At 49.3% G+C, this 23,936-nt stretch overlaps 8 protein-coding genes across 8 annotated transcripts; 4 read left to right on the top strand and 4 right to left on the bottom strand.

Annotated features, from left to right (window-relative positions):
* Positions 1-1,264: 1,264 nt before the first annotated feature.
* Positions 1,265-2,855, top strand: N7484_011898 (nicotinate phosphoribosyltransferase; the record flags this gene model as incomplete). The annotated part of the gene is made up of 5 exons (XM_057122285.1): positions 1,265-1,370; positions 1,421-1,504; positions 1,577-2,196; positions 2,255-2,579; positions 2,635-2,855. The coding sequence occupies 5 exons, from the start codon at positions 1,265-1,267 to the stop codon at positions 2,853-2,855; spliced, it is 1,356 nt and encodes a 451-aa protein (XP_056968039.1).
* A 341-nt stretch (positions 2,856-3,196) lies between these two features.
* N7484_011897 (transcription factor domain-containing protein) lies at positions 3,197-5,595 on the bottom strand (the record flags this gene model as incomplete). The annotated part of the gene is made up of 2 exons (XM_057122284.1): positions 3,197-4,930; positions 4,990-5,595. 2 exons carry the CDS (start codon positions 5,593-5,595, stop codon positions 3,197-3,199), a joined length of 2,340 nt encoding a protein of 779 aa, XP_056968038.1.
* Positions 5,596-6,078: 483 nt separating this feature from the next.
* N7484_011896 (oxidoreductase 2OG-Fe(II) oxygenase family) lies at positions 6,079-7,234 on the bottom strand (the record flags this gene model as incomplete). The annotated part of the gene is made up of 3 exons (XM_057122283.1): positions 6,079-6,662; positions 6,714-6,889; positions 6,939-7,234. The coding sequence occupies 3 exons, from the start codon at positions 7,232-7,234 to the stop codon at positions 6,079-6,081; spliced, it is 1,056 nt and encodes a 351-aa protein (XP_056968037.1).
* An 863-nt stretch (positions 7,235-8,097) lies between these two features.
* N7484_011895 (uncharacterized protein) lies at positions 8,098-8,382 on the bottom strand (the record flags this gene model as incomplete). Its single annotated transcript, XM_057122282.1, has 3 exons — positions 8,098-8,104; positions 8,170-8,219; positions 8,272-8,382. The coding sequence occupies 3 exons, from the start codon at positions 8,380-8,382 to the stop codon at positions 8,098-8,100; spliced, it is 168 nt and encodes a 55-aa protein (XP_056968036.1).
* A 322-nt stretch (positions 8,383-8,704) lies between these two features.
* Positions 8,705-10,875, top strand: N7484_011894 (beta-catenin-like protein 1; the record flags this gene model as incomplete). Its single annotated transcript, XM_057122281.1, has 9 exons — positions 8,705-8,731; positions 8,782-8,836; positions 8,890-9,128; positions 9,185-9,291; positions 9,342-9,576; positions 9,626-9,719; positions 9,766-10,280; positions 10,332-10,734; positions 10,793-10,875. The coding sequence occupies 9 exons, from the start codon at positions 8,705-8,707 to the stop codon at positions 10,873-10,875; spliced, it is 1,758 nt and encodes a 585-aa protein (XP_056968035.1).
* A 904-nt stretch (positions 10,876-11,779) lies between these two features.
* On the top strand, positions 11,780-15,607 carry N7484_011893 (DNA-directed RNA polymerase II subunit RPB2; the record flags this gene model as incomplete). The annotated part of the gene is made up of 2 exons (XM_057122280.1): positions 11,780-15,390; positions 15,445-15,607. 2 exons carry the CDS (start codon positions 11,780-11,782, stop codon positions 15,605-15,607), a joined length of 3,774 nt encoding a protein of 1,257 aa, XP_056968034.1.
* A 1,998-nt stretch (positions 15,608-17,605) lies between these two features.
* On the top strand, positions 17,606-18,394 carry esdC (GTP-binding protein EsdC; the record flags this gene model as incomplete). Its single annotated transcript, XM_057122279.1, has 1 exon — positions 17,606-18,394. One exon carries the CDS (start codon positions 17,606-17,608, stop codon positions 18,392-18,394), a length of 789 nt encoding a protein of 262 aa, XP_056968033.1.
* A 3,525-nt stretch (positions 18,395-21,919) lies between these two features.
* N7484_011891 (GPI anchored serine-threonine rich family protein) lies at positions 21,920-22,750 on the bottom strand (the record flags this gene model as incomplete). Its single annotated transcript, XM_057122278.1, has 4 exons — positions 21,920-22,328; positions 22,391-22,522; positions 22,569-22,647; positions 22,699-22,750. The coding sequence occupies 4 exons, from the start codon at positions 22,748-22,750 to the stop codon at positions 21,920-21,922; spliced, it is 672 nt and encodes a 223-aa protein (XP_056968032.1).
* Positions 22,751-23,936: the final 1,186 nt, after the last annotated feature.

Genomic DNA, 23,936 nt, shown 5'->3' with positions numbered 1-23,936 from the left:
GCCAAGCGAGTTGGCAAGAGAGGTGGCTCTCTATAAGAGGCTTGGATGAACAAAGTCGCGCTTCACATGCCTGGGCTACAGGTGATAGTGCAAAGATAGTCCCCAATTAGACACTATGCTAGGCTGACAAAGACATCATGCAACCTTTATGTCACCCGAAATCAGCGCCAGCTGGAGGATAGTGCAGCCATCCATGAATGATCATCCTGTTCAATTGCACAATGACCAAGAAGCTCTCTCATATGGTGTAGATAACAGTGGCTATCAGAAAGTAATCATGTATAATAGTTGGGCTTCCCCTTGTGGCTGTCTTCGAGAGAACAGGGTCCCGGCAATTATCAAGGGTTTGCAACCCAACGCCAGCGCCTGTCTCTACATAGAAAAAGCCAAACAGGCCCAGCGGAGCCTATATATGCAAGGCTTAAGCAGCATATTGCCTCTGTACCCCGCATATATATTAGCGCCGTTTTGCGACGAGAGTCTCATCATGTTCATTCAGGACGTTCCTTCGTATATTATCAATTCTAGTACTATGTGGTATGTACTGCGCACTGGTGTCGTATAATGATACACAAATAATTATCCCGCCGACTTCGACTCGTCTAAGCTAGTGCATTTTACTAGCCAGAATTGGTCATTTAAGGCCAACCTACAAATTCACTCAAATTGACAGTCTGCACCTGAGTTCCCATTGGAAAAAGAAGGCCCACGCGGCCCACGTCCTAGCCTCACGCCCAAAACGGCAAATGTCGCCGAGGTCAAGAATCAATGATCTCAAAAGAAATTAATCAATTTTTCGGATTCTTCAAGTGGATTACCCCTCCCCGAAAGCCGACCTCGTAAGTCCGAAATTGCGTAACCCGAGCGAAGTAGGTAATAGTAGGCAATATCCGGTAGGAAGTATTAGGGCGGGCATCGCCGGCTACGTGTAACAGATCAAGCCCCTTGAACGAACAATATCGCACTGAAGATTCAAGTCGAAGAGATCCGTCCTTGATTGTGAATGACATCCATGGATATAAGCTTTCGGATCTACAGAGCAGTTTCATCCACCCCCACCATCATTCGGCACCGTTAATAACTGCAAACACTGCAAACAGCGGCGTAATCGGTTTTTCCCCGCGCTAACGCGTTTGCTTGCGATAAAGACCACAAAGGCAGGCGTTGCATTGCCCTACTGTTTTCTCCCGTACACCACTCTCGGGCTCTCCATTGCTTCCTGCTCAACTCATATCCATATCGGACTACCCGTCAGGCCAGCAGAATGGAGGGCAACGCTCCCACGCCGGAGGGCATCTTCTCCCTTCTGGATACTGATCTTTACAAGCTGACGATGCAATGCGCAATCCTCAAATACTTCCCTGATGTTTGTGAGTAGAAACTGCCGGAGTGGTATCACGCGGGTCTAATCCTCTGGTAGCTGTGACCTACGGCTTTACGAATCGCACCCCAGACATGAAGTTGCGACGCGGAGCTTACAATTGGCTTTTGCAGCAGTTGGAGAGTGAGTGGTTCCTCTAGTTGAACCGGATTCCCTATTCATTTTTGACTGATGCTGATTTCTTGTTCTCGTTAGAGCTCGGTTCCCTTCGAGTCACCGCCGAGGAGCGCGACTTCCTCAAGCGCAAATGCCCATATCTCAATGATGCCTACATCTCCTTCCTTGAAACATTCCAGCTCAAGCCTGCCGAGCAGGTGGATATCAAGTTCACCCCTACGCAAGACACGGGCAGCGATGAGGATGAGGGAGTCGTCGAATACGTCATTAAGGGTCTCTGGCTCGATACCATCCTCTATGAGATTCCGCTGCTGTCACTGACCAGCCAGGCATATTTCATGTTCTGTGATAAGGACTGGGACTACCAGAGTCAAGAGGAGAAAGCATATCGCAAGGGATCTACCCTCTTGGAGCACGGGTGTCTTTTCTCTGAATTTGGAACCCGGCGACGACGCGATTATCACACTCAAGATATTGTGATGAAGGGTCTTACCCGTGCTGCGGAGGACGCGAAGAAGAAGGGGTGGAAGGGCGCACTGGCCGGCACAAGCAATGTGCACTTTGCTATGAAGTACGACGTGAATGCCGTTGGTACTGTTGCGCACGAGTGGTACATGACAATTGCGGCTATCACTAATGATTATGAGAATGCCAATGAGTTGGCATTGGAGTACTGGCTCGGATGTTTCGGAGAAGGGGTAAGTGCACATTTGAACACGGTTCATACACCTCGAGCTGGGCAGCTAACTAAAAAAGGTTCTTGGAATCGCCCTTACCGACACGTTCGGCACACCAGCTTTCCTTGATGCATTCCGCAAGCCTATTAAGACTCCCATCGAGAGCGCGAGTAGTCAGCCCCTCAAGTCCTATGCGCAGACCTACACCGGTGTGCGCCAAGATTCGGGTGACCCATCAAACTTTATCAAGATGGTGCGCGAGTTCTACGATCGCGAGGGTATCACCGAGAAGAAAACGATTGTGTTCTCTGATTCATTGAACATTGAGTCATGTCTTGAATACAAGACCCTTGCTGAGGAAGCGGGATTCGCTCCTTCTTTCGGCGTGGGAACTTTCTTCACAAGTAAGTTGAAAAGTATCTTATTATAGGCATTGGTTACCAACATGATTATCTCTAGATGATTACGTCAACAAGACCACTGGCGAGAAATCGAAGCCTCTTAACATTGTCATCAAGATCGCCACGGCAAATGGCCGTTCGGCTGTGAAGCTCAGTGATAACCTGGGCAAAAATACGGGTGACAGTGCTACAGTGGCCGAAGTGAAGAGGAGACTCGGCTACGTTGAGCAAGAAGGTGCACAAATTGACGAGAGCAATCGCTGGTCGCAAAAGAAATAGATGTCCCTATGCTAAATTGAGGGACCCACCTCATGACTTGTCTATGCCGGGGGGCTGGTTTTCATTTTCATTCCCTTTGTACGGATGGCTTTGTCCAGATCGATTACCATACAGGTTGATAGAGACGGATGGTTTCCATGATATTCATTAATAGAGCGGGAAAGAAAACCCATCATGAGATTGCACTTCGCAGATGTATCCGAGGATTTCCACAAAGATCATATTGATGTGACCAAGACATATACACTCATGAATGCTAAATGCAGACAAGGAACAAAACTCAAATAAACACGTTGGTATCAATGAGTCAAAGCTTGGGAAAATGGAATCATCAAGACAACTTAGAACATCTCATCGCCAGTCTGGAATCCTAAATCGCGATCCAAATCACCCGTTATATCACCATGCCTAGACTGATGTCTCGCCCCATCATCAAAATCATCGTCTTTAAGCGCGAACGAAAAGATATCTTGTTCCTTTTCCTGCTCGTGACGCTGTGGTGCATTCTGCTGAACACGACGTTGTTGATCGGAAGATCCCGACTTATCGAGCTCTGATAGCGATGTCCCCTGGAATAGAGCCTTTGTCCAGTCCAGATCATCAAGATCTTCTGCTGGGGGTGAGATCTCCATTGGCTGTGTGACGCGTGTTGATGTGGGATCTGCTAAATCGGGGAAGTCGAAATCAACGGAGAGGTAATTGAAGGGATTGCTATCGTCAGAGGCTGTTTCGATCGCGAAGTGGTCGTCAAAGTCGTTGGGGAATGGGCGGTGGGTTTGTCGAGGGGTTTGAGATTGTTCGCGGGGTGTCGGAATGCTTTGGTTTCGTTGTTGGTTTTGGCTCTCTTCGTATATGGATGGTGTTCTGTGGGATGCTGGGGTTTGTACATCGGACTTGGTGCTTTCTTGGCGGAAGGAATGGGGTGTTGATACTGAGTCATTTCGGGTTAAGTCGGCAGGGTTAGTCTGAGTGTCGAAGTTGTTCTGCATAATCTGGAAAAATGTGTTGTTGGTGTAATTGCCCGATTGTAGCTTGATTGCGGCTTCGAGATTTGCAAATTCAACGTTGGCGGCTGGGTACATGTCCTTGAGGCAGTGCAGAACATGGATGCAGCGTTGGAAATTGTGTATGCTGCTCTCCCGGATGGCTGGGTTATCGGACACGGAGTTGGAAAGATGTGCCACTGCCGCTGGTAGAATAACTGTCACGCCAGACTGTGGCAGGAACCGCGTGAGATTAAGCTGGTTGAGGCCTTGAACAATATGGGTAATGCCAGAAGCAGCTTCGTGCATTTTTGCACGAGCCGCATTGCGCCACTCAGTTCGAGATTTTGACTGGTCTTTAGAATGCGCAGCCCAAGGCCTGTGGAGCGCACTACTGGTTGCATGATAAAGCATACGAAGCATAGCGCCATGTAGGAGTAGCACATCCTCTCCATCTCGAAAATTGTTCTTTGTTGCTGGGATGAACTGTGCATCTTTCGGCAGGCCAGTAAGCCATGAATCTAATTTCTGGCTGCATCGAGTAAACTCTGATTCTGATGCCTGTCGGGGAACCAGTGTGACGGTGGTCCTGTCTGTTGCTCCAAATTGTCGTTGTGATGGCGCATATTGCGCAAAGATTACTCTTCCAATGCATTGGCAAAGCTTGACCTTTTCAATAAACATGGTGGCCAGGCGCCTTTGGTGTGACACATCTTCGAGTTGTCGACAGTGGAAAAGGCCTACTGCAGATTTGGAGAAAGGTTCAAAGTCAAAGTCCTCGGGTTTTAACATAGGAACATTGCTTGTTCCCTCATTTACTTGCAGTGGGCGTCGCATTCCCATGGCAATCAATCGATCCCGGGAATAGAGACACCACCACAATCGAGTGCGCAGTCGTTTAAGCCTGGGGTCGATCTCAGCGGAGGACGGATCTTTGTTCAACCCAATGGAATGTGCCTGTGTATTACACACCCCAATCCAGTCCCAGATATCTCGCTGCAGGCTATTCTCGGGGTCCGACCAATATGTCATCAGTAGCACTGTTTGCAAAATTACGATGCGGTCTTCTTCGCAGTCAAGGGAGTAAAGAAGCTGGAATACTGAGGTTAGAAAGATTGGACGTGAAAAGGTGAAAGAAAAGGTATGCATACTCGTAATCGGGTGAAAAACGCATTACGTGCATCTTTCCTCGTCGAATACCCTGCAGCCTGTAGGTGCTTGAAGTCGACGAAAGCCGTGCCAACGAACATTACCGCTTGGAAGAGCAGAACACTGATGTTCCCATCAGGGTCGTTCTCTGCGACACATCTCAAAAGTTCTTGCAAGTTGAGCACCGGCATAAAACTGTGTACCCACTGGATATATGACCGCAACAGCTCATTGCGCAATCCGCTCTCTGGTATCGTCAGAGCCCCTCGAAAGCGCAAAAATTCTAAATCTTCACGTGCAATACGATTCGGCAGCGGCTTGAGAAATCGGGGCTCTTCATCCAAAATGGCTGTCAACGGATCGAAGTCCGGGTCAATCAGATCCTGCACCGCAGAGACCATATTGGCAAGTGGCAACGAGTTATGGACAGCTGGATCACCCAGCGTGCGCCAGCCGTTGAGCGGCCTGCCTGACTCGAAGAGCCATGGGGCCTGTGGATCGTATCCTGATATACTATGACGTTTAGACGTTGGCTCGTGGCGAGTGTCAGTCTGCTGCTGCAGCTTGCGCTTAAGAGCAAGCGCGTTGCTGTTTGGGGATAAAGACATCGCCACTTATGCAGAACTTAGAAAGATCCGCATAGAGCCGCAAACTCCTTTCGTTTTCTCCGTGACACGGATGCAGGGTCCCAGGAAGATCGGCGTGTAGAGTAAGCGAAATGCAAAATCGGGACCTCAGCTCGTCTAGCCCCGGTGAATGGAACAGGGCGGTGTTCGGAACTTTGGGGAATGTGGGGTTTTTGCGGAGGCTTACGTGGAGTAAATATCAATGGTTGGCCAGAATATAAAAACTTTGGTTTGATATGCCGATTTGACTGCCGCGCTGATTAATGTGCTTGAGGCACGTGTCCCAGGATCTACCCTGCAGCGAGCCAATGGCAAACACGCATCTACAGATCTGCTTGTACATTGAATGCAATTGTTCTTGTTCTAAGGTGATTCTCCAATATTAACATGTAGCTGAGCAGCGGGTAAGTGCGGAGAGTGACATTAATCCGAGGGTCCCTATACCGATACTAAGTGGGTCGTTTCCTATGCCGCAACACCCGACCTTCCACCTCTCGTCTGTGGTTTAAGCTGGCCAAGCATAACCTGCTTGGCACGCCATGAGGCCCACTCGACGACTGAACGAGTTTCTTCTTCCTCACTCTGCTCCACAACAGGGATGACGCCACTTTTCAGCCTTTGCATCGAGGCATTGTTCCGTGGTCGGACCAGGTACGCCACGCTTTGACGGGTCTCCAGTGCCTGCTCTCCGGGAGCTGTTATTACACGATGCAATGAGCTCCGCAAGAGTCCACCCGTCCACTCGACCAGAGTATCACCAATGTTCACCAATACATTTCCCGGCTCTGGCTTGACATACAGCCAGTTTTCTAGCTTGTTTTCACGGTCTGCTGGCAGTATCTGCAATCCACCCACCACGTTGAAGAGCAGGGTAATGGTTCCGATGTCGGTGTGCCCGCCAAGTGTGATGCTATCATGTTGAGGGTTCGACTGCGATTGACTGCGTAATAATCGAACCGACGTCTCGGAGATTTCGTTCAAAGGGCTGAGTTCACTGAGTGTCCCAGGTTCAAGGCCTAGCTGCTGATCGAGATGAGAGAAAATAACATCTGCTATCATGAGAATCTACCCGGCTCTTTATTCTCTCCATGGCAGCATACCTATGATAGAATGGGAACATTCAATAAATTGTCGCACTTCTGCTCTTTTGGCTTCAATGGTGTCAACATTGTTACGGGCAGATTTGTTGCCTAGCATATCGTCTTGATTAATCGAATAAAGCTCCATGCAATCCATTTTACCGTCATCTGTCTTGAGCTGGCCCTTTCGCTTATACCTTCTCATGGTCAGTGGCTTAGATACAAACGGGAAAGGGCCCATCGTACCCCGTCAGGTCATGAGGCGGCTTGTAGGCGTAGCTGTCAAGGACCGATTGGTCGAGGTTGTACGTCTCATTGGTGAGATCAAACATTTTTTCTGCATTTTCCAGGAGCTCGCTGCCCTCACTGGTCCGTTCGAGATTCAGCAAGAAGAATCCCCATTCCTGGCATGCTTGAAATAAGAGTTGACCCTCTTTTTCGCTTCCATTCTGGAGTTCTTCGAGTGACACCTTCGGTAAGGGAACAGTAGGCACCTCAGAGGGAAAGGGAGGACATCGGTTAAAGTACTTGATTGTCGGCATTGTTGAAAATTAATGAATGATAGAGAAACTAAGGCTATGAAAGAGGTTTTTATCGTTCGCCATCTGTTCCCCGCGCCAGGATGATCTTCCAATAAGATGAGACCCCATTACGTCTGACCAAAACAGCCCCCAATTAATCCCTGTCTAGCGTACCATGCAAACTTTTAAGGCCTCCCAATGTGACATGTGTAGTTATCACGCTGTTGACGGCTGCTCCAATATCTGACCACAAAGTGTCCAAACTAGCAAGTGGATACTCGGTTTTCTTCCCCTTCCCGGTACTGGACCTCTGCCCATCAGATATGGAGTATAGTTTGACCTTGATTTTTTTATCTATTTATTTGTTCTCTATAGTTGTGGCATTCTGTGCTGTGCTCGGGAAATCCTACAATTGCTAAGCAAAATTTACCTAGCTTCGATTCCCACGTGTCAATACGATTCGGTGAGAGTGCACTCCAGGGCTTAACGTTCCATGAAGCAATGAGTCCACAAGCGATTGTGCTTCAAGGTCAAACAATAAAAGATTACTATTCCAAGGTTCTCTGCGCTATGGTCAATCTTCTTGGGATCGATCTCGGGAGTCTTTGTTTACCGCGTCGTACGTTCCTTGTCTTCTTTTCATCCGGCTACTCGTACTCGTAATGAATGATAATCACAATCCTTGGTATTCATAACAAAGCTGTGGCACAGCCCATGTAGCGATGTGACGTGTGCCCTTGCGAAGAGACTATTGTACAGATAAAAATGGGAGCATCAGACCAATGCCTATGCAACTTGGTCCCCTGACCGACGCCATTATGCTTCTATGGAGAAACGATTCACGTTGGGAGGATGGGAATTCGAGGTTCGAGTATATGATTGAATTACATACTGAGACGCGTTAGTTCAGTTCAACATGCCATTAAGAACGACACTGGATGGATGACTTGACTCACGGAGGGAGGAGGATCTCGCCGAGGCTGCTGTGGAGGAAAGCGACGCCGACCTGGGGATAATGTCAGTTTCTTGATCCGGTTTGTAGGTTCACGCAGACATACAGTGAAGATGGCGAGGCTGCGGACGATGGTAGCGTTCTCAGGGTTGCGAGCCTCATCGAAGACGGTGCTGATGAATCCCTTCTGGGAGCCGGCGAGGTTCTTGGGGGCCATTGTGATTGTAGATGAAAGCCGGTGAAAGTGAGTGGTAGATGGTGGTATGAGAGGCGGAGATGGTGTTCGGAGGTCGAGAAATCTGCGGGCTTCGGGACGCTTGGCGTCACTGCGTCATAGGTGCCTTTCGACACCCGTATATCTTTTGCGCGGGCGCGCATGCAGCAGGGACCTTGTCTCGCCCAGTCTGTCATTAGGAAGATAAAAGCGGCTATTTTCAATTCTACTCTCCTTCATTTGCACCAACTTAAAAACCCCTGCGAACGGTACCGTGGGTGGTTTTGCTGCTTGTTTCTCCTGTGAAAGAGCACGCGCCGTAGCCATGACTAGTGTCGATGAGCTCTTCAAAGTAAGTCAAGCCTCCTCAAATCGGGTTGGGTCTCTCTCTGACTTCCAAAGAAACCATCGGGTGTAGGAAATTCCAAGCGCAAGCTCGAGCCGCTTCAAGATCCAAGTACGCGCTCCTTTCCTACCATACGCCCGCGATTTCAGCTAACAAGTCGCAAGATGAGCTATACAAATCCGCAAAGCTAGACTCCAATGCCGATGTGAGGTCCAAGGGAAAGGAAGCCATGGTCGAAGATGAGCTTGATGATGATGGCGAGGCGGGTCCTGAACTGCCCCCGGACATGGACACTGAAGATATCCCCGACGACGAGGAAGGCCGTTTCTTTGGTGGAGGAATGGAGCAAAAGACCGCCCAGGCGATGCAGTATATTGACCAACAAGAAGAAGAGGAAGCTGCGGTATGTGCATACCTCCAGTCTCTGGCTGCTGTGATGCTAACGATTAGATCTTGCAGCCCGAGAAATTCGACACAGCCTGGGTCCGTCGATTCGCTTTAAACTTTGAGAGAAAGATATCCAAGAACGCCGAGCTACGAGCCAAGTTTGAGAATGATCCACAAAAGTATGTGAGGGCCTGGGGAATACTGCAGGCTGTATGCTGATTGATGGCAGGTTCATGGCATCCGAAGCCGATCTTGATACCGAGATCAAGGGATTATCAATTCTGTCAGAACATCCAGATCTCTACAAGGAGTTCGCAAAGCTGGGATGCGTGGGCTCACTGATTTCGCTGCTCTCGCACGAGAATGCGGATATTGCGATTGACGTTATTCAAATCATCGGCGAGCTTACGGATGAGGATGTTGAGGCGGAACAGGAACAGTGGGATAGCCTGGTCAACCCTATGGTGGGTTTCAAGGCAAAATCATCTTTGATACTATGCTGACAAGGATTAGATGGATGCTGATCTCATTGAACTATTAACCTCGAATCTTACCCGTCTTGATGAAGGTGTGGATACTGACAGAGCCGGTGTTTACTATATACTCAGTAGGTTTCCCTTGCTAAGCTACCCTGCAGTCGCTAATAATTCCAGGTGTATTGGAGAACCTATGCTCCCAGACGTCTGTCGCAGAGAAGATTGGGCAGGATGCTTCCATCCTTCAATGGATCCTGGCTCGTATTCAGAAGAAGGAAACCCCTGTCAGTCAGAACAAGCAGTATTCAGCAGAAATCTTGGCAATTCTATTGCAGTCCTCCTCAAAGAATCGAGAACGGTTCATCGACCTCGACGGTGTCGACATCCTCCTCCAAATCCTCAGTCAATACAGGAAACGGGATCCTGAAAAGGACTCTGACGAGGAAGAATATGTGGAAAATCTTTTCGATGCTTTGATCTGCCTGGTCGATGAACCAGCAGGAAAAGACAAGTTTATCGTGGCCGAGGGAATCGAACTGGCATTGATCATGCTCAAGGAAGGTAAATTCAGCAAATCACGAGCTCTAAGGACTCTCGATCACGCCTTTGGTGGAGCAGCGGGTGGCCCGGCTTGCGAGCAACTGGTTGAAGCAGTCGGATTGAAGACGATATTCGGCATGTTCATGAAAAAGGTAAGCATAGCTCCTCCTCCTAAACAGATTACTTTTACTCATAACATGCAGCAAGAGGGACAAAACATCGAGCATCTGCTGGGCATCTTTGCTTCACTTCTCCGGCTCCTGCCTGGTACATCGGCTGCGCGTATCCGAACCCTGGCTAAGTTCATGGAGAAGGATTATGAGAAGATCGAGAAGCTTGTCAAGTTGAGACGAGAGTATGCTGCACGTGTGGCACCAGTTGAACAAGCCATCGAGAAGGAGCGCAAGTCCTACTCACAGGAAGACCAAGAAATCATGGCTGGAGAATGGCTATCTCGTCGATTTGATGTGGGGCTCTTCTCCTTACAGACAATTGACGTTATCCTGGCTTGGCTGATCGCGGAGGATGATGGAGCTAAGAAGAAGGTTGTGTCCCTCTTAGCAGACCGCGACGAAGATCTGTCCCTGATTCGGGGCACATTACAAGGTAGGCATCTCCCATGGATCTCGATTGGCAGTTGCTGAGATACTAACGACTATATCAGAACAATTACAAGGCCTTAGTGATGAGGAACCAGGACAGAAAGATACCAAGGATATGCTGAGCACCTTGTTGCAGTTTTTGTAAGGCCTCATAGCTATGCAATGTATTATATCCGATAATATGCAATGTTTCAACATTGATGGCCCATTCCGATCACCTGAGTTATTGAATTTCACCTTTGAGGGGTCTCTATGGACCTCTGTCCTACACAGTAGTATCACTCAGAGTCCAGGTCTAAGGTCTACGGGTGTATTCTCGACCTCGGGAGATCATTTTACGTTATTGTAGTTGATGCAAGGACCTTCCAAGGGTGTAAATTAATATTCTTGCTAGGTTAACGTGATCTTGGGTAGTCCATACGCTCTTCTCATTTATTCTAGAGATGTTGACATGGATCCATTGAAGTCTGAAGTCCCGTCACATCCAAGCCCAGTAGTCACGGCATAAATATGTTTCCTCACACACAAAGAATACCATGTCCAAATTTGTCAAATGCTAACTCCCGCTTTTGTGATCCATTCTCTCAGGAGCCTCTAGTTACCACAAATAATTCTACCTCTATCTAAAACCTAAGCATCTTCCCTTCAGCAAGACTTTCCAGGTTCGCAGATCCCGGTGTAGATGTTAAACCATCGCATCACGTGACTGTCAAACACGTGATGCGAAGAATCCTTATCAGGACTAGTGTGGTAATTCGGCGCCGCCGAAGCATCAAGATCCTGGGAGATCGCCAATCACTTCATCCGTCACCGCTGGGAGTTTTTTCTTTCATCCCACCGAGCTCCCGTCTCCGCTTCCTCACTTGTCCGGGCAGGCTGCAGGAATCACTCTACAGTCACTGACAGGCGGGTGTTGCAGCGCGTTGGGTGATTCTCAGATCATTGCTTCTCCCGACCCGACGCGCCTCTGCGACCCTTCGACGATCGGTCTTTTCGCCTTTCGACCTCACCATTAAGAACGCACTGGGAAACTCCAGGAAACCGACATAATGGCAGACTACGATGAAACGTACGAGGAGGAGTTTTACGATGATTCGGATGAGGGAATCACCTCCGAAGACTGCTGGACTGTGATTTCTTCGTTCTTCGACACGAAGGGTCTCGTGTCCCAGCAACTCGACTCTTTCGATGAATTCATCTCCTCAACCATGCAGGAGATGGTGGAAGAACAAGGACAAGTGGTACTTGATCAGACCCTCCCTCCCTCCGAAGATGAAGATGACCCGGTTGTCGTCCGCCGTTACGAGCTCAAATTTGGAACCGTCATGCTTTCGCGACCATCAGTCACCGAAGGAGATGGCGCAACAACAATCATGTTGCCCCAGGAAGCCCGCTTGCGAAACCTTACCTATTCCAGTCCTCTGTATCTCGACGTCACAAAGACGCTCCTGGAAGGACGAGAGCGCTTGATCGCCGACCGCGATGATGGGGAGCCCGGCGAGGCTGATGAAGACCGCAAGAACCGTGGTACATATCTCGAATGGGAGCAGGTCGACTTTTTAGGGAATGCCGAGAAGAAGGAGACGGAAACAGTATACATTGGCAAGATGCCTATCATGCTCAAGTCCAAATACTGTATCTTGAAGGATCTGAACGAACAGTCACTATACGCCTGGAACGAGTGTCCTTACGATTCTGGTGGTTACTTTGTTATCAACGGAAGTGAGAAGGTTCTTATTGCTCAGGAGCGCAGTGCTGGTAATATTGTCCAGGTCTTCAAGAAGGCACCCCCGAGTCCTACGCCTTACGTTGCGGAAATTCGCAGTGCCGTTGAAAAGGGATCTCGACTTTTATCCCAACTCTCCCTTAAGCTTTTCGCCAAGGGTGACAGTGCCAAGGGTGGTTTTGGCCCTACCATTCGTTCAACCTTGCCTTATGTCAAGGCCGATATTCCCATTGTCGTCGTTTTCCGTGCTCTGGGTGTCGTTTCTGACGAAGACATTTTGAACCACATTTGCTACGACCGCAATGATATCCCTATGCTGGAAATGCTTAAGCCATGTATCGAGGAGGGTTTCGTTATCCAGGACCGCGAGGTGGCTCTGGACTTCATCGCCAAGCGTGGGTCATCCCAGTCTAACCTTAACCACGAACGACGTGTCCGTTATGCACGAGAGATCATGCAAAAGGAGCTGTTGCCCCATATCTCCCAGAGCGAAGGTAGCGAAACCCGCAAGGCCTTCTTCCTCGGCTACATGGTGCACCGTCTGCTGCAGTGTGCGCTTGGTCGCCGCGATGTTGATGATCGTGATCACTTCGGAAAAAAGCGTCTGGATCTGGCTGGTCCACTTCTCGCTGGTCTTTTCCGTGTCCTCTTCACTCGTGTCACCCGTGATCTCCAACGGTATGTCCAGCGTTGCGTTGAGACCAATCGCGAACTGTTCCTCAACGTGGGTCTGAAGGCTGCTACACTTACTGGTGGATTGAAGTACGCCCTCGCTACAGGTAATTGGGGTGAGCAGAAGAAGGCTGCCAGCGCCAAGGCTGGTGTTTCCCAGGTGCTGAGTCGTTATACCTACGCATCTACGTTGTCCCATTTGCGACGTACCAATACGCCCATCGGACGAGATGGTAAAATTGCCAAGCCTCGTCAGCTTCACAACACTCACTGGGGTCTTGTGTGCCCGGCCGAGACGCCCGAAGGTCAGGCTTGTGGTCTGGTCAAGAATTTGGCGCTCATGTGCTACATCACTGTTGGTACACCCAGCGAGCCGATCATTGATTTCATGATCCAACGGAATATGGAGGTCCTCGAGGAGTTCGAGCCCCAAGTAACACCCAATGCCACCAAAGTGTTCGTGAATGGTGTGTGGGTCGGTATTCACCGTGATCCATCGCATCTTGTCAACACCATGGCGTCTCTTCGTCGGCGAAACATGATCTCCCACGAAGTCAGCTTGATTCGTGACATCCGTGAGCGGGAGTTCAAGATTTTCACTGATACTGGACGTGTCTGTCGACCACTCTTCGTTGTCGACAATGACCCCAAGAGTGAGAATGCTGGATCACTGATCCTGAACAAGGAGCACATTCGAAAGCTGGAGCAGGACAAAGATTTGCCGCCAGACCTGGATCCAGAAGAACGCCGGGAACGTTTCTTCGGATGGGAGGGATTGGTGCGATCCGGTGCCGTGGAATACGTGGACGCAGAGGAGGAGGAAACCATTATGATTGTAATGACGCCTGAAGATTTGGAGATTTCCAAACAGCTCCAGGCTGGTTACGCCTTGCCGGAGGATGACAGCGACCCCAACAAGCGAGTTCGCTCGGTTCTGAGCCAGCGGGCACACACCTGGACTCATTGTGAGATCCACCCCAGTATGATCCTTGGTGTTTGTGCCAGTATCATTCCCTTCCCCGATCACAACCAGTCGCCTCGTAACACCTATCAATCCGCTATGGGTAAGCAGGCTATGGGTGTGTTCTTAACGAACTTTGCACAGCGCATGGAAACCATGGCGAACATTCTTTACTACCCCCAGAAGCCGCTTGCCACCACCCGGTCTATGGAATTCTTGCGCTTCCGTGAGCTGCCAGCTGGCCAGAATGCAATTGTTGCCATTGCTTGTTACTCTGGATACAACCAGGAAGATTCCGTTGTCATGAACCAGAGCAGTATTGACCGTGGTCTTTTCCGCAGTCTGTTCTACCGTACATACAGTGATGCCGAGAAGTCGGTCGCCACGAACATTGTGGAGAAATTCGAGAAGCCCATGCGCATGGACACCCTCGGTATGCGCAAGGGCACATACGACAAGCTTGACGACGACGGTATCATTGCCCCTGGTACGCGTGTCTCTGGAGAAGATATCATTATCGGCAAAACGGCACCTCTGGCCGCCGATGCTGAGGAGCTTGGTCAGCGCACCAAGGCACACACCAAGTTGGACGTGTCGACGCCCCTGCGAAGCACTGAGAACGGTATTGTCGACCAGGTGTTGATCTCGACGGGCCACGATAACGCGAAGTTTGTCAAGGTCCGCATGCGTACCACCAAGATTCCCCAGATTGGTGATAAGTTTGCCTCGCGTCACGGTCAGAAGGGTACCATTGGTATCACTTACCGACAGGAAGACATGCCCTTCACCCGTGAAGGTGTAGTCCCCGATCTCATCATCAACCCTCATGCCATTCCGTCTCGTATGACTATTGCTCATTTGATTGAGTGTCAACTCAGTAAGGTGTCGTCGCTTCGTGGCTTTGAAGGTGATGCCACTCCCTTCACTGACGTGACTGTCGACTCGGTCTCTCGTCTGCTCCGGGAGCACGGTTACCAGTCGCGTGGATTTGAGGTCATGTACAACGGTTACACTGGTCGCAAGTTGGTGGCGCAGGTGTTCCTGGGCCCTACATACTACCAGCGTCTGCGTCACATGGTAGACGACAAGATTCACGCTCGTGCCCGTGGTCCTACCCAGATTCTGACCCGTCAGCCCGTTGAGGGTCGTGCCCGTGATGGTGGTCTCCGTTTCGGAGAGATGGAGCGCGATTGTATGATCGCCCACGGTGCCAGTGCCTTCTTGAAGGAGCGTCTGTTCGATGTCTCTGACCCCTTCCGAGTTCACATTTGCGATGACTGTGGCCTGATGACCCCCATCGCGTAAGTTATCCCATCTTTATCAACATTCTAGTCTGTCAACTAACACGTCAACAGTAAACTGAAGAAGGGTCTCTTCGAGTGCCGCCTTTGCAATAACAAGCACCGTATCTCGCAGGTCCATATTCCCTACGCTGCCAAGCTTCTGTTCCAAGAGCTGGCCTCGATGAACATTGCCGCTCGGATGTTTACCGATCGGTCCGGAGTGTCGGTGCGGTAATTGCATATTCGCACCTTGCACGATTCACATTTACATTGTACTTTAATGATTCACTCGAAAATCGCGAGTCCTTCGGGACTATTGTTGTGGCGTCTGGGGATTTTTGGCCCTCGCATTCTATTCGGTCATACATAGTCGGAAATCAAATTTTGTGTCCACATTTGCCGGTCCTTCCTGTAGACCGAAGGTAGTTTATGTCTCTAGCTCTTATTCGTAGATATCCTTCCCTAATTCCCCCACCCCCCTGTCTCCATCTCACCCTGTCCTGGCCATCATTGGCCGGGTAATGCGAATCCCTGATACGTAAGTGCCCATGTACCTGCTTTTCAATCAACATGAACTTCCAATTGCTTTTACCCATTTACCAATTAATATCTCAAATAAATAAACATCAATTGTCAATTGATTGAACATAGACAAGAACTGTAGAAGGAAAATTGGCAGGTCTTACCGAAAATGCAGCGCTTTTAAGCCCAACCGACACTTGACAACGCAACCTGTTCCTTTGCTCAATCGGCTCTGTTAGCCCAGAAAAGACCAGGCCAGATCACACTGTACAGAGATGATGATCCATGGCTTTGTGGTCTCTACCATTTCCTCAGATATGCGCACGGGAGCCGCAGTGAACATTTGCTGTTATTCAAGGTAGACATTCCAGTTCAATATGCCTTGTGGATACGATCCTTCACCCCGGGCCCGAAGAGCTACTATTATTCGACCACGTTGTACCCTTGTCTTGTACCCTTGTACCCCACGGTGATTTCGGCACGATGCGCAACTAGTCTGATCCAACTGACATCAGATACCAATCACCCCCTAGTCTGCATTGGGCTGTGGAGCGTCAACTGAAGGATATTGCAATATGCAACTAGGGCCTGCAGGGCCGAAGAAAGGAAGTGTCATCCGCAATCCTGACCAATTTGTCCCTCTTGCAGCATCATTCCGTGTTACCGACAGAGTACACGTAGATGTACATGCGGGATGGATGTTGATTCCTGACTCGCATTGGCCCTTCAGGTGTTGGCGGGGAATCAGCAGGACTGGAATCGGCAGGATTACGGTGAATTTTCCCGTCATCAAACCTTCGGGATGTGAAGGTGGACTGTGCGCAGATCAAAGTTTCGTGGATTTCTATTCTGGTCGCGCAGCATGGTACTTCTGTGCCGTATGGCCGTTGAGGGTTGTATAGGTATACTGTTTCCCCAGGCTGTTTGGAGCGAGGTATACGGAGTAGGGGTGGCTAAGAACAACCTGTATAACTGATGCAATGATGGAATGATGAATGATGGTATGGAATCCCTGCTTCTGCAAGACGAGAAACAATGAGGCTGATTCGATGACAGCCCCTCACCCGGTCTCACCGATAGCGTCAAGTACAGGGGTTTGATTGGTTGAGGATGAGGTTGACAGCCCATCACTGCGCAACACACCGCACCGCCAATCAGATGGCTGGAATACCCGCTCACTCCCAATATTCACTTTCTGCAGTGGTTGATCCATTCGATTCCCTTAAAAGTGTCCATAACCGCCCAGGCGGATTCTTCCTCTTCTTTTCTTCAGCGAGTTTTTGTTGTTGGAGCTGTTCATTCGAGTTTGAATCCAGGCACTGGCTGTCCGGTTCTTTTTTTTTCATTCTTCTTTATACTATTCTTAATTTTACCCCATTTTCCCCACTAAACGAGCTGTGCTCTGCTAGTGTTGACCCCCATTCTGCCTTGCTTCAATTCAACCTCGATTTCAAGTTTCCAGTTCTGCCTCATCGTTGCCGGTCAACGTTGTGCCTTGCTGTATCAGCTCTATCAACAAACACGTTAATCTAATCTCGCTCAATTCCGTTTATATTCTTGTTGTCGTGGACCGGTTCCCGTCGACAATTGCAAAGATTCAAAGACTTATACAACTTCGATCAGACTCCGGTAGTTCTGATTGACATATTTGACTCTTACGAACTACGACAACTATATAACACTATTTATTTGTTTTGATCGATCATTCATAATGGCCGCCGTTCAACTCAAGTTTTCCCTGCGGACCTCGTCCAACGTCAAGACCGTCCACCTGGTCGGCTCCTGGGACAACTATGCCCGTCAACTGCCACTCTCCGGTGAGGATAAGCCCGGTGCCTGGGTCGGCAAGTTCCGCTTCCAGACCTCCATGCTTCAACTCGGCAGCCGCTACTGGTACTACTACATCATGGATGGGTACCACGTCTCCCACGATCCAGCAGTCGAGTACACCGTCGAGCCCACCACCGGCCGCAAGCTCAACATCCTCGATGTTCCCGGTGGCAAGTCCAGCTCCCGCAGCACGGCCCAAAGCACCCGCCGCAGCTCGAACGTCGCCCACGGCCGCTCCCTCTCGCCGTCCAAGATCCAGCACCCAAAGCCCTCGAAGCCCTACGCCTCGCGCCACCTCCGCGAAGCCGAGTTCGGCGCCCCAACCGTCGACGACTTGACCCGCCGCTTTGCCGGCTCTCGTCTGTCCGATGAGTACTCCTACTCCAACAGCCCGCCCAGCTCTGCCGGCTCGTCGCTGTCATCCCGCTCTTCGGGATCTACCTCGCCTTCTTCTTTGTCCTCTATGAGCGACCCCCAGTCCGTTTGCTCCTGTGAACGCTACGGTATTACCCGCAAGGGAGACCGTGTCAAGCTGGACTGTGGTGGCAGCCGCTGCGGATACGCTGATGAGTCGTCCGACGCCAGCTGCTCCGAGGATGAGGATAGTGATGAGGAGTACCGCCGTGCCCGCAGTGGTGTCCGTCGCCAGGGCATCGTTGTCCGCCGTTAAACTCAACGTCCGGTCTAGTTTGTTCGGTTCGCTGCGCAGACTATACCCGGGTTTTGTTTCCATGTCATACGCTTGGACCTGGTAGCAGGGATTCGGTTTGCGTCTATTTGATTACCTTGCTTTTGGAAAAAAGAAACTATATAAAAAAAAACCCTTCCCCGTGGGTGAACCGGCTTCGCTTCCGGGGTGGGTGGGGATGATTGATGTTGTGGGGAGGAGAGGCGTGAAGAGAGGAGAGGAGCAAGAAGACATCGATGCCCAAATCCGATGCACCGATCCGACAATATCCACTCTGGATTGAAACTTCGGTACCTATCCAGACCAGTGGATGGACAAGCTTATCTCGCGCATGAGTGCGAGCCATAAGAGACATTCCCGCTCTGTGTCCTGCATGTCAATTCAACCAGGGTGCGGCCTCGCGGAAGAGCCATGCATCTCGTAACCATGAGCATCCATTGATGTTCAGGCTTTTCAGAGCTTAGGTCTTGGTTAGGTCTTATTCTAGATGCGATGAATAATGAGACATGACCATTGGATCTCGTGGTGTTAAATTTCTTTGTAGATATACATCGTAACTTTCCTGTAGTTGAATAAGATAATGGGGAAGCCAGGCTTTCATTCTGCTAAGCGGCTTGGCTTTCTTGCAGTACTCTTGCCAAGATGCAGATATATTCAGTTTCCCTTGCTTCTTTGCCAATCACTGTTGACGCTAGATGCTATTTGCCAGGACAGTGTACAGTAAGTTGAGTTCCATGTGAACGGTAATAGGTCTTCTTTACAATTTGTACCACTCTGATACTATCAATCAACGCTCACTCTTTCTTCTCTTTGATTACAATCAAGACTCTTACTCGTCCCTCATCACTGCTTCTTCTCTTCCTTATAAATATTCCTGTGGGGAGATAACCACCCCATCAAGGTAACTATATCCATGGATGCTAACTCTATTCTCTATTGCCTTAGTGATACTGTTAAATATTCCACCTATCGCCTATCTAGCACTGTCTTGATGGGTCCTTTACCAACCTTCTCTCAGAGCCTCTATAGCTTCTATTACGGCTGCAAGTCCCCTTTCGAGCTTTGACGATGCTGAACCCATTCAAGATTTAGCCTCGTCGTGAAGCTCAGCATAAATCCTGACACGAGGAAACCTGATCGAGAACCTGATCGAACAATACCCAGCCGGTAATTTCCGCAATTTCGCGGAAACTCTCGCCGACCTGATGAGCAACGCAAGATATTCTTCAAGCTCCGATCTGGGTAAACATGACAGCCGGAACATTTAGCAGGATCGCTTCACGTCCGTTCGCCAGTCTTACGAACTTACCCGTTCGCTCGATCAAAGACAGTTACTATGCCAATTATCCGGTTACTTTACCCACTACCAAGTTACTCTATTTATTACCTAGTCACGTTGACCAGACTCGGCCATTTTACCCTTCACCTGATACTTGCTACCTACATCGAGGGCGATGTGATCTTTGTTTGCGAGCGCAGTTGGATGGCTTGCCGGGTTTGAGTGCCTCTGGCTGTACGCCGAACTGGAAGACAGAGGACGTCGGTTATTTTACACCAGATCCTGAATCGACAGAGCACCTGAGTACCACCGTCAAAGGGACAACCCATTACACTAATGTGTACGCCTTTCTTAGTCAATTTCGCGCAATGGTTCCGCTGAAAATGGAGGAAGTCGTCAAGGCTAATCTCCCGTCCTGCCTTCGAGAATCAGCCGCTGAATGGTATAGTTTTGAAGAACGCTGGATGACTATTCCATTGACCGAGGTTGGGAGAATCATATTCCAAAAACAAAATCTACCACTTAAGTCCGAAGGATGAAGCTGACTTCATTACGACGGCAAGATGTCTTATGCAACGGGGCATACGCCAAGTGCATACCCCGTACTCGTCATCTGGCGCTCAGTCCCACAGCCAGATGGCGCAACACTTCGCAAGGCACGCGTGGTGGTCGACATTCGTGGTCTCAACAAGATCACCGTTCCAGATGTGTATCCTATTCCCACGTTGGACGACATCCTCGCCATGGTCCAAGGTAAGCCATACGTTAGGGTCATGGACGCAGAGAAATCTTTTTATCAATTTCGCACCATATATTACATAGGAACAGGATGGCCGTCATTTCACATAGGGGACAGGAGATTTTTCATGTCGCGATCATGGGATTTCAGAATAGCGTCCCATACGTGCAGCGGGAGATGGATCTATGTCTGAAAAAATTTGTCGAATTCTGTGGTGCGTATCTTGATGATATTCTTGTGGCATCGGAATCCCTCGAAGATCACGTCGCTCACCTCCGCCTAGTCCTCGCGATTCCGTTCTAAAACAACCTTCGAAGACCTTCCCCTGGGTTGTTCTCAAACTTGCCACCCTTCCAGCCATGGTATTCACACGATGACGCCTACCGTCAGCCGGGCTCTGTTTTACCGCAAAGGACCCCTTCCCAACCAACGGGTAGCTGTCAAAAATGGAAATAGAAAGGATAACTCATTGCTGTGGATATGCCTACCTTTGGGCATTTTGTATATTTATAGTCGTCATCATGAGTCGCTGCTTGCCATCGTCCGTCATAATCGTATGTCTTCAACATCCTGTTGAATATATAACGTCGTCGACCATTTTGTCAGCTGCAGTTTTTCAACCTGAAAATCTGCGAGGGATCCGTCGGGTCGTTGATGGTCCATCTATCATCATTGTCTGGTATAAGCCATTGGCATGGAGCTTTAGACTTCAGATTTATCCATGGTAGCGGACACTAAAAGCAGCATTGCACAAGATTAACGCTGCTGAATAATAGTGTTCGTCTCTCTCTGCTCTGGATTTCCAAAGAAGAAAAGTGCAAGGTATGCTCCCAGTAGGGAATTGTGCGTTGTCGAAATCCGAGGAAGCAGCTTCAATGATTATTCGAACGAAGAGGAAAATGTAGGCATACCGCATTCCACAAGTAAATTGAGCTCGTCAAGCGCTCAGCTAGGAACATTTCATCCCGGAGGATAGGACGTGGTATATTTCCGGTATCTCTTAAACCAAGGATGTGACGCTTTAAACCGAGAACATTTCTTTTTTGGAAGAACGTCAGGGTAGTGGGTAAGAGATGTTGAAAAGAGAGAGAAACAATCCATTATGGCACTGCTGCGCAAAGCATCCAAAGTCAACTATCTGTGCTGATATCCCTTGACAGTAAATGACTGGCAAGGCATAAATTACATGAATACAAAGTGTATGAAAGCCCTATCATCTTCGAGAGGTAGAAAAATCGAAAAAATATTGATGGAACATTTAAAAGCTAAATTAATGACGTATCACATTAAACGTTTATTAAGAAACGGACATGACAAGAAAAGTATTCGTTCTAAACCTTTGAAACATTGAAACCTCGAAAACACGGACACAGCCACGATGCATGGATATGTATCATGGGGTACATCCGCTCAAAATAGACACTCAATCACACACGAAAGCTCGAAGCTATCGTCTAACATCCTGAAGTTTCGTACCGTGGTATTGCTTTTACAGCATGAAAGCCATAAGGCCACCGACAACGCCGATAGCAGCAGCGGGGTGCGCGGCGACAGCGAAACCAGCACCAGCGGAAGGAGTAGCAGTAGCAGCGGCAGTGGAGTTGGCGGTGGAAGAAGCAGAGGTCATCATGCCCGAGGCGGTGCTTGCACCGTTGCTGGCAGTCATAGTGGAAGTACCAGTCATGGTGGTGTCCGAACCAGTGGAGGTGAAGGTGGTGGTGGACACGGCATCCATGGAGGTCGCGGTGGTAGTCTTAGTAGACGACGAGGTGCTGGATTCGGTGGACGAAGAAGAAGTAGACTTGCTGGCGGACTCAGTCACGTTGAACTGGTTGGACTGAGCAAGGATTCCAGTGTTGTGTTCTTCATCGGACTTCAGGCTAATCTGGTAGCCGTGGCTATTGGCAAGTTAGATCAAAAAGTCAAGCGAAGTGAAGTATCAAGGCTCAGTCATTCATACCCCGAAGGAATGTTGCCGACATTCACGGTGTAGGAGCCATCGGAGGTGCTGACGTCGGAGGCAAGCTTCTTGTTCACGTTAGGGTAAACTGCTTGGTTGACGAGGTAGATGTCGAGGCTCGTCTCATCGGTGCTGATCGGGTTAGCTTGAAACAATTGAGGTTGGTGTGGGTACATACTTGACGTAAGTCCACTTCACATCCAGAGAGCTGGAGGAAGTGATATCGGCACCCTCCTTAGGCTCGGTGACGGTGATGGCTGGATAATGCGTCAGTAAAAGTGCTTGTGATGAGCATGAGTCAAGCTTACCTCCAACGGAGATGGCCATGGCCAGAGTAGACAAAGCGAGTGTGAAACGCATGATTGCAGATTAAAAAGCGAAAGCTTGTAGTGAACGAGTGACAAAGGGTGATGAAGAGGGTTGGAAAGGGCAGAAGGGCAAATTAAAGATGTAAACAAGTGATAACGAATGATGGAAGAAGGAAGATTAGCGGATGTGCTGTAGATTGTATATATACGACAGAAGGTTAGGCTAAGTAACAAACGCGCCTAAGAAAACGCACACGAAACAAAGTCTCAGAACCGGCTCCTCTAACAACCAGGCAAACCTGAAAACAAATCTAATAATATCTGAATCAACGTGTATATGGAGGCGATGATCTTACAACACGATGTCTTTCAGGGTCTCAAGAGGGTAACCATGGACCTCGTCAAGCGGGACCTGATGCCGGTGCTAGCGCACTAGCGCTCACAAAATTTTCATTCCGCCAAGGTAATCAAAGCTCCGAATCCGAGAGCGAATTCGATTGAAAATACCCACAGTTCAGAGATCCAAGTCACACTGGGAAGATGTTTCTGCGCTAGCCAATGTATTGGCTAGTATTTTTGCGCACGTCGGACTAGGATTAAGCCGATTGGCTTGATAAAGACCCTTGTAGACCCTTCCCCACTTGGTGTCGTTTGGCGCGTCGCTAGTGAGGAACGAGCCTAAATGGCGTCCATGGCGGTGCGCTAGCGTTCGGTTCGAGCTAGTGCCCGATAAGTCGGTGCTTGGTGTATTTTTGGTGGTATCTTTGGTATGCAAATTTGCCGTATTTTATCCTTATCTTGGTATCCGCGTGTACCATCTGGATGGATTGCAAGGTTACATTCTATCACTTTATTCCTGCAGCCCCTGATACACACGGCCCGCACATTGAGGCTGTTGACACCTATACACACCTCCCCGCCACATGAGAGCTTCAGACTTCAATGTGTATGATGTAGGTAGAATTCTTCAACTTACACTACAGGGTTTAGTGAGAATAATGGCCAAGCCTCAATACGAGATTTACATTTCCAGTATCCAAGCGAAAATTCTATTATTAAGCGTAACAAACAGATCGAGCTTGAGAGTTGGTGGAGATTAACAATGGCTTGGCGGAAGCTCGATGGTGCTGAGGCCTTCCGCAGATTACCGCATTCAGACCAAGAAACAAGGAATGGGGGCAAAAATCTCTGCCCTAAGACACTCGTTGCTGCCCCACGCGGCGATTCAGGAACAGGCC

Source organism: Penicillium longicatenatum, assembly GCF_028827895.1.
Source record: "Penicillium longicatenatum strain IBT 33135 chromosome Unknown contig_7_segment0_segment0, whole genome shotgun sequence".
Lineage (NCBI taxonomy): Eukaryota > Fungi > Ascomycota > Eurotiomycetes > Eurotiales > Aspergillaceae > Penicillium > Penicillium longicatenatum.
The sequence above is the reverse complement of the archived record's forward strand: the minus strand, read 5'-3'. Positions and strand labels throughout refer to the sequence as shown.